Source organism: Cervus elaphus, chromosome 14 (assembly GCF_910594005.1).
Source record: "Cervus elaphus chromosome 14, mCerEla1.1, whole genome shotgun sequence".
In the NCBI taxonomy this organism is placed as follows: Eukaryota; Metazoa; Chordata; class Mammalia; order Artiodactyla; family Cervidae; genus Cervus; species Cervus elaphus.
The window spans coordinates 71,532,717-71,546,027 of NC_057828.1; the positions used below are offsets into that span (position 1 = coordinate 71,532,717).

Sequence of the window (13,311 nt, forward strand, 5' to 3'; positions counted from 1 at the left end):
AAATAACAGTAAAAAAATTTTTTAAAATATAAGACAATAGAGATAAATCATTAGTTCATGTATGATAAACTGTGGTCTCAGAAAAAAGAGTAATCAAAGGGGATTTTAAATGTTACGTAGAAATTAGGAAAGGATATTATACATAGGATTGGGGGAAAAAACTGGCTTGGTAGGGGAAAAAAATGTTGAAATTGTAGAACAGAGGAAAATAAAATTACACATTTAAGGTTGGTTGGTTTTACTGCCTTTAACAGGCCTTGAATGCCAAGAAGAAAAGTCTGGACTATGTTCTCCAGAATCTAGAAAACAAGTTTTCGTATGAGAAACAACTCAATGAAACAGTATTTAGCAAGGTTACTTTTGCAAAGATGGGAATGGTGAAATTGTAATGGGGAAAGACCAAAGGCAAAGTGATCATTCAAGTTCTCTTTCTACTTTAACCATCTATAAAAGTCTAAGATCAGAGAAACGAACAAAGAAAGATCATGAAATAAAATCATCAATAAAAAATCCTGTATTTCTGATATGCAGTGTTTAAATTGGGTAGAATCCCTATAGATCTATTCCTTTTTTTAGATGGCAAAAGGAAACATAAATCCACAGAATTTTAAGAACAGAAGAGGCAGAGATCAAGTCCAACATTCTTTTTTTTTTTTTTCAGATGAGAAAACTGAAAAGCAGCAAGGTTTAGCAATCTGGCTAAGACGACAAAACTAAGTAATAGATAAGACGGGATTAGATCTTATTTATATAATTACACAACACTGTTTAAAGAAACTGAGTAGATACTATTGGGGCAGGGTAAATGGAAATATTTCTAGGCAATATGGCTTATTTCCTTAAGGAAGAAAGTAAAAATTTTACTTCTTTGTATTGGCTACAATATCAAAAGATGCCTAGAGAAGCAAAAAGTTCAATGCTAAATACAGGAGGTTTGGAAGCGGGGGGGAAACACAAGAATATGTGATAATCCACCAACTTTGAGAAGTAAAGATGGCAAGTATGTACCACACTCAACTGCTCCAGCCTATGGCAGACTCTGTTAGTCCACCCTCTGTCTTGCAATACAAGGCTCTTGGCGGCCACCACCAGTGAACAGAGTTATCAGCACACTAGTGAGACCTGTTTGCTATCACTGTTTGACATTCTTTACGTGGCTAAGTGAAGCTTGCCTTTGTTTTCATTTGGGTTCTTTTTTTTTTTAAGTTGTTGCTTATCCAGCCCAGAGTCTTTTTTACTTGATATTATTCCCTTTTCTCAATGAGATCTATCTCAATTCTTAACAATCTGTTAGTGAGGTACTTTTCAAACTTTTAACGTGCATGCACATCACCCAAGGACTTGGTGAAAATGGAGATTTGGACTCAAGTCAGTCCGTGGTGGAGCCCACGAATCTGCATTTCCAAGAAGCTACCAGGTGATGCTGGGCTGCTGGTCCACCAACTGTATGTGGAATAGGGTTAGCTACTTGTCCTTAAATAACCTGAGAGTTAAGCCAGCATTATCTGGGCGGGAAAAGGCGGAAGGAAAGTTCTACAAAGAACATATCAAGAATCCACACTCTGAACCATGAGAGCTAACTGCACTAGTTTCTGAACTTGGCTTCATCTGTAGACTTTTGGCTTTGCCAAGACTTTCACTGGCAACCTGTTAACCCTCAATACTCAAACTCCTAAACAAGTCTCTCTTAGATCACATTTCAAGCATGACTCCTAACTGCAGTCCTGTTACTGACCGGGAGTGCACCTGACTGCCATCTTTGCTTTGCCCGTGGTCTCATTAAGGGTGACACGACATTCGTTCTAAAGTATTTGCTGAAGAAGAATTGAGACATACCAGTAATACTAGTAAACAAAATGCACAACGGTGAAATACTTTCAATATTATTGCAACTATACTCAGAATCTATGAAATACTCAGCAAATGCATACATTCTACACACAGTTGTCCCTGGAACCAATATGCAGGAGACTGATTCAAGGATCCCCATGAATACTAAAATGCACAGATGCTCAAGTCCCTTATATAAAATGGCGTATAACCTACGCATATCCACCCATATACTTTAAATCATCTCTAACTACTTATAACACCTAATCCAATTCAAATGTTATGTCAGTAGTTGCTGGCACACAGCAAATTCAAGTTTTGTTTTTGAGAACTTTCTAGCATTTCTTCTCCCCAACTATCTTCAGTGTGCAGTTGGTTTACTCCACAAATGTGGAGCCCATGTGTTTCCATTCATACCTTATAACTGCAAGTAAAAGATGTATTCATACTTTAGAAACTACACAATCTTTTATGTCCTAAATTTAGACCATTTACTTTTTCTAAATTTCATTGATCTTGAGTTCTAAATTCCTAGAGCTAAAAATAGCAAATAAGCTATCCCTTGTCTTTTACAGGGAAATCTCCTTTAAAACTACTAATTCTTAAATCATTCAAAGTCATCTACAGTTCAAAAAAAGGAAAAAGAAATTCATCTCCTTTAGTTAAAACTGCAACTTTAAGTGAAAGTTGTAGTCATTCAGTTGCGTCCAACTCTTTGCAACTCCATGGACTGTAGCCCACCAGGTTCCTCTATCCATGGAATTCTCAGGACAAGAATACTAGAGTGGTTTGCCATTTCCTTCTCCAGGGGATCTTCCTGACCCAGGGATCGAACCCTGGTCTCCTGCACTGCAGGCGAATTCTTTATCATCTGAGCCATGGTATCTTTAGTTTACGCAAAGTTCACTTCTTTTTTTTCTTTTCTTTTTTTTTTGAGATTTGGTCTTTAAATTTCCTCGGGGCTTTCCAGTAATGAAGAAAAGAAAGAGTAGGATAGTGCTTTTGCTCCTTTCTGTCCTTTTTTTGATAAGGATATTATCAACAACAACTGGAAAAATTTGGAACTTTTTTATTTACCACATAAGAGTCTCAAGTAAATTCAATAAAGCAAAAGTTTGAACCATCACAGAAAACTCAGGTAAAGTAAGTCATGACCTAGACTGCCCCGAAGGAAAAACAGTGATCAACAAAAAAATTCAAAGCCGAAAAGGAAGATTCTTTTATTTTCTTAACAACCAGGCTAGAAACAAATGTTTGTTTGTGTGTTCAAGAAAGAAAAATATCTGCTCTGCAGAGAATTAAAGATTTGCCAAAAATGATTTATATCAATTCACTTGCTGTAGTATTTGACACTATGGTCCAAATATGGTTAAAGAAGAGAAATAAATTCATCAAGCTAATCAACAACCTCCAAAAGACATTTCCATTAAATTTCAGGCAAAAAAAAATCAAGCATGTCTCTAACCTAAATAAGGGCCAGGTTTAAAAGAGTAAGGGCTTCCCAGGTGGCACAATGATAGAACAATGTAGGAGAGGTGGGTAGGAGAGGTGGGTTCAATCCCCGGGTTCTGATTCCCCTGGGGGAGGAAACTGCAACCCGTTTCAGTATTGTTGCCTGGAAAATTCCACGAATGGAGGAACCTGAAGGTCCATGGGGTCACAAAGAGTTTCAGACACAACTGAGCATACATGTGTGCACACGCATGCATACACACACACACACACACATTAATATAGTAAAATACAAAAGTGAAAATAAAAAGTAAATGCTTACTCTAAAAGAAAAACACCTTGCTCTTAATTGCCCAAGAACTGGGGACAAAAATCCTAGCACATCAAATCTAATTCACTAGGTACCCCTTTTTAACCCCTGCCGATACAAGTTTTTATTATTCTACATGGCTCTTACAATTCTAACATTTGTTACCTCAATTATGCACATATATTGGGTCCTCAATTATGCTTTAGGGCAGTGGTCCCAAACCTTTCTGGCACTAGGGACTGGCTTCATGGAAGACAATTTTTCCATCGACCGGGGTGGAAGGGGGATGGTTTGGGGACGATTCAAGCACATTACATTTACTGTGCACTATATTTCTATTATTATTACATCGGCTCCATCTCATATCACCATGCATTAAATCCCAGAGGTTGGGAACCCCTGCTTCAGGGTGTGCAAGAGCAGAGACTGTGTCGGTGTAACTCCAATGCATACCTAGTTTGATACTGTATACACACAGAGTCTTAGATGCTAATGAATTCATATAATCTAATACAATCAGCTTCCCTATACTAAATCTCTTTTGATTTATTTTCATTTAAAACTATGCCTGAAAGAAAATTCTGACTGATAAACATCATGGTTCCTTTCTCAAAGTCAAAAGTTACACAGCAGGCTTCATATATTTATTTGCTTAATAAGTTATTGCCTTATAGAAGTGATTATGGGGAACTGTAACAGAGAATGTATAAATAGGGAGTCTGAATGAGTAAGGATGAGTAGAAATGCCAGGCTGGATGATTCACAAGCTGGACTCAAGATTGCCGGGGGAAATACCAACAACCTCAGATATGCAGATGACACCACTCTAATGACAGAAAATGAAAAGGAATTAATGAGCCTCTTGATGAAGGTCAAAGAGGAGAGTGAAAGAGCTGGCTTGAAACTCAACATTAAAAAAACTAAGATCACAGCATCCAGCCCCATCACTTAATGGCAAGTAGCTAGGGAATAAAATGGAAACAGTGAAAGACTTTATTTTCTTGGGCTCTAAAATCACTATGGATGGTGACTGCAGCCACAAAATTAAGAGACACTTGCTCCTTGGAAGAAAAACTACGACCAACCTAGAGAGGATATTAAAAAGTAAAGACATCACTTTGCCAACAAAGGTCCATACAGTCAAAGCTATGTTTTTTCCAGTAGTCAGGTATGGCTGTGAGAATTGGACCATAAAGAAGGCTTAGCATCGGATATTTAATGCTTTAAATAGTGGTGCTGGAGAAACTCTTGAGAGACCCTTAGACTTTAGTCAATCCTAAAAGAAATCAACCCTGAATAGTCATTGGAAGAACTGATGCTGAAGCTCCAACACTTTGCTACCAGATGCAAAGTGATGAGGCACTGGAAAAGATTCTGATGCTGGGAAATATTGAAGAGGACGGCAGAGGATGAGATGGTTGGATAGCATCACCAATTCAATGGACATGAATTGGAGCAAACTCTAGAACACAGTGCAGGACAGAAGAGCCTGGTAAGCGATGGTCCATGGGGTCACAGAGTCAGACACAACTCAGCAACTGAACAACAACAGATCCTGCAGTACTACTGTTGAAAAAAATTCACATGTAAGTAGACCCACACTGTCCGAGCCCATGTTGTTCAAGATCAACTGTATTTACATACAAGATGGATTTAGTAAAAAAAAAAAAAAAGTGAGTTCATAGAGGCCCATCCTATTTAATATGTTTATCAATGTCCCCCCAAAATAGATGGAGAATATACACACTGGTAGTTGCCAACTCCACAGAAAATAAGAACTGAACTCAAAGTAACCTTCAGAGAAATACTCCATTTAAAAATGTTTAAATGCAATCCTGTCATTTGCAACAACATCCATGGACTTAGAGGATATTCCGACAAGAAAGACAAATAGCATATGATTTCACTTATATATAGAATCTAAAAAACAAATGTATAAACATAACAAAACAGAAACAGACACAGAGATACAAACTGGTGGTTCCCAGAAGGGAGGTGGGGAGAGTTGAGTGAAATAGGTAAGGGAGATTACGAGCTAAAAACTTTCAGTTTAGAGTAAATAAGTCAGCACAAGGAATACTAATAGTACTGTAATAACTTTATATGGTAATAGATGATAACTAGACTTACTATGATGCATGTTTTGTAATATATAAATATACTGAATCACTATGCTGTACACCTAAAACAAATATAGTATCGTTAAGTCAATTATACCTCATTAAATAAAAATATTTTTTAATTTTAAAATTAGAAAGAATAATTCAACAGTAAAGAAATAATAATAGTAAAAGAAATAATATAACTGAAACAACGACAGAAAACAGAAAAAGATTAGCAAACAGAACGATTATAACCATTAACAATCTGAAAATGATCCAGCAGGTAAATTATTTAAACACATTTATTATGTTAGAAGAAGTAACAAAAGTGTATTACTTCCAAACTGTAACATAATTTGTCCTAAAAAGAATGGTCAACTGCTTAACAACAGAAATTCTTACACTAAGAAGTATAGTTCTGATAACTGTACGTTTTAAAAGGTCACAAAGAAAATGAAAGGGACTCAGAAAAGCAGCGGAAAAATTTCTAGTGGTCTGATGAATCAAGATTACAGTCTGTTTCTAAAACTAGAAATTTTAACCTTTTATAATTTTCAAAAAGTAAAAAAAGCATTTATAAATGTGCAAAAAGGTATATAAAGCAAATATATGAGGGGAGATGAAAAATAGGTTAATGCTTATTAAGCTAGTCTTAAAAGCTTGGCCTATCAGCCAGTCTTTTTACAAGGTAGGCACTTGATTGTTTATATGTGAGTGTGTGTGTGCATGCATCCACATACATGCGTGATTTCTTTTTTAACCCATTTAATCCTAACAACCTAGCAGGGAATTACTATTAACCTCATTATTCACATGTAGAAACTGAAGCGAAGAGATGGAGTTAAGTATCTTGTCCAATCTTCCATGGCTTCAAGGGACAGATCTGAGACGCAGACAAACCTGCCTTAGAAACATTAAGAAACACTTTTGCTCTAGAAGATGTAACTCTTAAATTGCATCATAAAAATAAAACCTTAGTTTAATTTAAAAAAAAATTTCTTCCAGAAATATGCCAAATCCAGATAGATGTAACATAAAAACAATAATGATAAACCACAATGCTTCTAACATTTTAAGCATTCACCTGCTTTCTTAATAAGACTAGGGGTAGCCCCAAATAACCCAAGTATCCCTGTTAGAATTATGCCTTTATAATTCCAGGTGATCTATAGCTGCCACTTGTAGGACTTATGCTTAAATTATTAGTTTTAGCATGAATCAATAAAACTATATGTGAATGCTATAAGAATCATAATTTAAAATTTCAAATAAAATATAAAGTGTAAATTACTGTCATTCTACACACAGAGATATTAGGGATGGAATTCCCGCCAGGAGAATCCCCATAGACAGAGGAGCCTGGCGGGCTACAGCCCATGGGGTTTCAGAGAGTCAGACACAACTGAGCAACTAAGCAAAGCACAGAACAAAGAACAAAGGGCCAAGAAAAAGGAGAAGGTGAGTCTCATCTTATTTCACCTTTGATGGTTTGCTTTAATGCTTTTCTTCCCATCAATAACTTTTTAAAAAATCATTGATGGAAAAGGAAATGGCAACCCACTCCAGTATTCTTGTCGGGGAAATCCTATGGACAGAGGAGACTAGCAGGCTCCATGGGGTCACAAGATTCGGACACGAATTAGTGAGTAAACAAAAACAGCAAAACAAAATCATGAACAATCAAAATGACAAAATTGATAAAGAGGACTAGTTGCTATATATACCTTGTTTAGACTCATTTCCTTCTTTGTATCCCACTCCTATGCTTATCACCTTCTAACAATGTGCAGGCCAAAATGAACAATCAGAGCTCCTTTAAGCACTTTTAAGAACTTTTTGTTTAAAAAAAAAAAGTAAAAAAGTTTTCCTGACACTCACAGAGTAAGCTGCTTTATAAAAGGGACTGACTCAACATTGTCAGTACCAGCGTGAGTGAAGAGAAACTGAACTCCTGGCCAAGAGATGTTAACTTAGATGGTAGGAAGTTGTCTTCTAAGAAGTACAAATAATTTTGCACTGCATGAGAGAGAGATATGTGACTTGATTTACATTTTATAGATTGCCAGGAGAAAAATCAATAACCTCAGATATGCAGGTTATATCACCCTTATGGCAGAAAGTGAAGAAGAACTAAAGAGCCTCTTGATGAAAGTAAAAGAGAAGAGTGAAAAGACTGGCTTAAAGCTCAACATTCAGATCATGGCATCTGGTCCCATCACTTCATGGCAAATAGATGGTGAAACAGTGGAAACAGTGACAGACTTTATTTTGGGGGGCTCCAAAATCACTGCAGATGGTGACTGCAGCTATGAAATTAAAAGACGCTTACTCCTTGGAAGCAAAGTTATGACCAGCCTAGAAAGTGAAGAAAGTGAAGTCGCTCAGTCGTGTCCGACTCTTTGTGACCCCATGGACTATAGCCCACCAGACTCCTCCGTCCATGGGATTCTTTAGGCAAGAATACTGGAGTGGGTTGCCATTTCCTCCTCCAGGGGATCTTCCCGACCCAGGGATCGAACCAGGGCTCCCGCATTGCAGGTGGACGATTTAACCTCTGAGCCACCAGGGAAGCCCCTAGACCAACCTAGACAGCATATTAAAAAGCAAAGACATTACTTTGCCAACAAAGGTCCATCTAGTCAAGGCTATGATTTTTCCAGGAGTCATGTATGGATGTGAGAGTTGGACTATTAAAGAAAGCTGAGCACCAAAGAATGGATGCTTTTGAACTGTGGTTTGGAGAAGAGTCTTGAGAGTCCCTTGGACTGTAAGGAGATCCAACCAGTCCATCCTAAAGGAAATCAGTCCTGAGTATCCATTGGAAGGACTGATATTGAAGCTGAAACTGCAATACTTTGGCCACCTGATAGAAAGAACTGACTCACTTGAAAAGACCCTGATGCTGGGAAAGACTGAAGGCGGGAGAAGGGGACGACAGAGAATGAGATGGTTGGATGCATCACGGACTCAATGGACCTGAGTTTGAGTAAACTCCGGGAGTTGGTGATGGACAGGGAGGCCTGGTGTGCTGCAGTCCATGGGGTCGCAAAGAGTCATGCACGACTGAGCAACTGAACTGAACTGAACTGAACTGAACATTTTATAGACACCTCTTCAAAAGTAAGAAACAGATTTCCTAATTAGTATTAGTTTATGCTTAAACTTAACCCACTCCAGTGTTCTTGCCTGGAGAATCCCAGGGACGGGGGAGACTGATGGGCTGCTGTCTACGGGGTCGCACAGAGTCGGACATGACTGAAGTGACTTAGCAGCATGCTTAAACTTAATATCTTACTTTGAACTCTTTTGAATTTTCCCATGGCTTTGAGAATTTAATATGTGTAATTTTGATCATGGTGGAAAACAGAATGTCTCATGTATCCTACTGTCACTAAATTTAGCACAAATTTATACTTCTATGCTCAGTAAATGAATCAGTGAGTAAATGTTGCAGACAGCAGTGGATATACAGGTAAGGTAAAACCAGTAATTTACTGTTATTACAGAAGACATCTCAGCTTTTCTGTGGCATTTTTGCACAAATAAGTGACTCTATATTCACTTTGGACTTTTTTTTCTCAAGTAACCTTGTAAGCTGCTCCTTCGTTTTAATATAGGAATAGTGGGAATATAGAGACGTTTTCCAGTTTGCATGCTGGGTTGGACAGGAACTTGGTAGAATTTGGACTGTGAAATGTGGGTCACTTGAATTTTTATATCTCGTATAGCCCAATTTTTAAATAGGAAATCACCATATTCCTATTATCCAGTACTTTAAGGGCCGGTGTATAACATTCTATTTCATTTATCCCAGGTATATTTTCATCCAAAACTCTTTCAAAGGTATATCTTGAAGGTGCTTCTATAAAAGCAGCACTACATGTATTCATTAAGTGATCTAATATTCCTAAAATAGTTTTTATCTTCTCTTTTTCCCCTCTAAATACTAAATTTTCATAGAGCCTCTCTTTGTTTCTTTGGGTTTTACTTATTTTCCATCTCTTTTCATTGCTGCTGCCAATGTAAAACTTCTCTTTTGCTGGTGAGAAAAAAAAGCTTTATTTTGAATTTTAATATTTGATTTTATGTATCATGTGTCACACATCAATTAGGCTCAATAAAGGTGCCATTTTGGACTAGAGGTATCCTGCCAAGAGCTTGCCAAGTAGTCTCATTTCTTCCTGTAAGAGCAGCGAATTCAGTGATATATTTGCCCAAGGGATATTTTGCCCCAACATGTGTGTGTCTCATCAATAAATAAAATGGGTCTTCTGTGTCAGAAATACTGTGAATGAAAAATTGTCAAATCCTTTCTTGTATATTTTAAACACCCCTACAACACTTTATCTCCCTGTCTTTAATGGTTTCTAAACAATGGCCAAGTTTGATCTGGGTTTGATTTCTTTGGTGAAGAGGATGCCATCAAAACTATTCTAAATAAACGTCTGAATACAAGGCTAGGTTGAAATGTCAAAGACTATGTTGCAATTTGGTTTGAATGTACCAGAGTCAGCAATTATGATTTGCCTAAGAACAACACAACAAGCTCATAATGTATATTTTGCTTTTCTCTAACTGAAGACATTCACGTGTATATTTTAACCTCAGATGTATTTTTAAAAAATAATAAATGACTGTATCAAAATTCTTCCAATAAAATTTGTTAAAAAACAAAAAAAAGAAAGAAAATCATTGATGAAATTCCAAAGACCAAAATTCTCAAACATCCTAGTTAACTGAAAGAAAACCAAGAGGGGGAAAAAAAAAAAAACCAGCAAAAATGGCTAAAAGGAAATGCAAAATGAAACATAAAACATACCTGAGACACATCATCAAGTTGAGGTTTCGCGCAAAGGCTAGAGAGACTCTCTGCTCGCATGAGGTATTCTGCAGTTCTTCTCTTCACAGCTTCTCGTCGGGTGGGACTTGACTCTCCTAAAAGGAGAAAACAAAAGTCAGGACATGTGAAAAGCAAACTTTCTTTCACGAAAACTGAAGATTAACTTCCTTTTACCCAATTTACCACCTGTTCACATTTCTAATTGAAAAGACGAGAGAGATCAAAATTGGAACAGACATTAAAGTTACTAATATCACCAAGGTCTAAATATTACCCAGATGAGTTGCATTTATCTACATTCTGAAAATCCCATATTTAAATATACATAGAGAACTTGATGTATTGTGTAAGAGGAATCAATATATAAAGAATGTGATATAAAAAGCTCTGTGGACAAAAGATTAGGCTAGTCCAGACAGTATTCAGTTGTCCAACCCAACAAATAGCACCAAATGGAAGAGATGTTTAGTAAGAGCTGTGACATGGATGTGAGATGCTGTGAAAGTACCACCAAACTGGAGAATAAAAGTATTCAGGGCAACTCTAATATTTGCAAATGTCATGGTTAATTCATTAATAACAAATTGTCACCCACCTTACAACTGAACACAAGAATGTAACGTCATTTCTTATAACATATAATTATCTGAAATTGAAATAGGGTCACTACCCTGTCTGGCTCTCAGTTTCCCTAAGGGAAGGGTATTCAAAGCGGCTTCTAATGAACTCAGGATCTCAAAGAGAAGGCGGTCCACTCCTGGATCTCTCCTCTCCAGAGCAGGATGATCTGACGCTTTTATCCATTTTATATACTCGACTATAACATTTCATCTGAAGAAAGGATTCTAGGGCTCAAAGTCAAAAAGTTTGAGACCACTGTACTATACGATGTCTAAGGTTCCTTTCATAAACACTACTCAATACTGTGCATGACATTTTTATCAAAGCACTTAATAATACACAGTACTGTTTTTATAATTCACCTTATGCACCTTCTGAATGAAGCTGTTAACCAAAATGTAATATCACACAGTGGAGAGTACTCCAGATTACATCCCAGAAACCCTGGTTATCTGAACTCTGGCCCTGCTTCTCATTAGTCATGTGTCCGAAAAGTCATTTCAACTCTGAACCTCTTCCTCAGATTGATTCCAGGTTGTGTTCACCGACCCTTAACGTGGTTTGAATGAGAGCTTCCACCTTATTTCAGATCTCAGCCCCTCCACTCACTACTTGTTAGCCAAGGGTGAGCCTCCCTGTTACAGCAGAGCCAATCAGAACCCCACCCTCCTGGCCACAGCTGGAGAAGGGAGAAGCTGACCCAACACAAACTGGGCCAGTCTTCCGTGTAACTGGTGCTGGAAAGAAGATGAGTGGGACTGCCAACAGCCATAGTTTCTGTCAAAGGGAAAAAAAAAAAACGACGACAAGAAGGAACTTGACAGACGTAAATATGAGAGACAAAAAGAGAAACTCTCCTGTGACTGGGGCCTCTGATTTCAGCTGGACCTCCAATCCTAAGGTAGTGGATTGTATCACATGTAAACCAAAGAACCCTGAATGAACACAGACCTCAAAGAAAAACTCCAACAAAGCTGGGATTGCAATTTTGCTTAAATATCTTTCCTTTCACAGCCTTTACCTTACAATTCCTCTTCTCTCCTTTATGGTTGTTCAGTCTCTCAATCATGTCCAACTCTTCGTGACCCCATGGACTTTGGCCCACCAGGCTCCTCTGTCCATGGGATTTCCCAGGCAAGAATACTGGAGTGGGTTGCCATTTCCTCCTCCAGAGGGATCTTCCCAACCTGGGGATTGAACCTCTTGTGTCTCCTGCATTGGCAGGAGGATTCTTTACCACTGTGCCACCCGGGAAACCTTCAGTGTAATTAACCTCTAATAAAACTTCAACATATTACTTTTTCAAAAGAAAAAAAAATTAATTTCTCACAAAATAATTTGAAATTCAAAAATGTCAAGACTATAAAACACCTATTTAAAGCTAGAGGTAAAACCCTATTTTGTAATCAAATTGCTGCTTTTTAAACTTTTGGTATTTCTGTCGCTTTCTAGGCAGTCACCATAGTAACAGAGAAAAAAGAACCGGAAACTAGCAGTTGAAATGGACTCCTGCTGCTGATAGTGGTTCCGCTTCCATGGAAACAACAATGAAGTGATGGAAATACTGGAAGGCTTTTTAAATGTAACTTTAAATATACATACTAGGACTCCTTCCTTATCAGCCCCTTAAAAGTAGGTCACAAGCACTGCTGATCAACAGCAGCAGCCAAGGATGAAAACCACCTCTTGCAGATTGCTGCTGCAGGATACTTGCTGAGGTTTGTGAGTCCCAGAAAGAAAAGATCAATCTATCGATTTCCAGAGTAAGTCCAACTAATCACATTATTTATAAATGTGACTTTAAACAGATTTTACTTAATCAAAACTTTTGACTTTTACCTTCTTAATTTCTTAATCTTCCTTTTAAGACACACACAAAACTTATTATTTTTCGGGGAGACCAGGCTACCTGGAATTTTACTACTAACCCCATACTAGGTCATGTGACTATTATTTCTTCAGTAATATATCTATAAATGCTTTAAAAAATGGATACATATTTAACATGCTACCTAGAAATAAACCAATACCTTCAGTAAGTTTTCTACATTTATTTCTGTTGATCATTCAGAACAAGAATTTCTACTGTGCTTTTCCAGTCAAAACAGAAAAACTGCTTCCACTATTTCTTTAACAACCGTAGGTCAAAAAGTTCT

At 37.4% G+C, this 13,311-nt stretch overlaps 1 protein-coding gene across 3 annotated transcripts in view; it reads right to left on the bottom strand.

Moving 5' to 3' along the window:
• RPS6KC1 (ribosomal protein S6 kinase C1) overlaps positions 1 to 13,311 on the bottom strand; it is a 195,688-nt gene that overhangs the window by 74,547 nt on the left and 107,830 nt on the right. For all 3 annotated transcript variants that reach the window (XM_043924639.1, XM_043924640.1, XM_043924641.1), the window contains one exon: positions 10,514 to 10,629. In XM_043924639.1, coding sequence (XP_043780574.1) covers positions 10,514 to 10,629 — 116 coding nt within the window. The remainder of the gene's footprint in view (positions 1 to 10,513; positions 10,630 to 13,311) is intronic.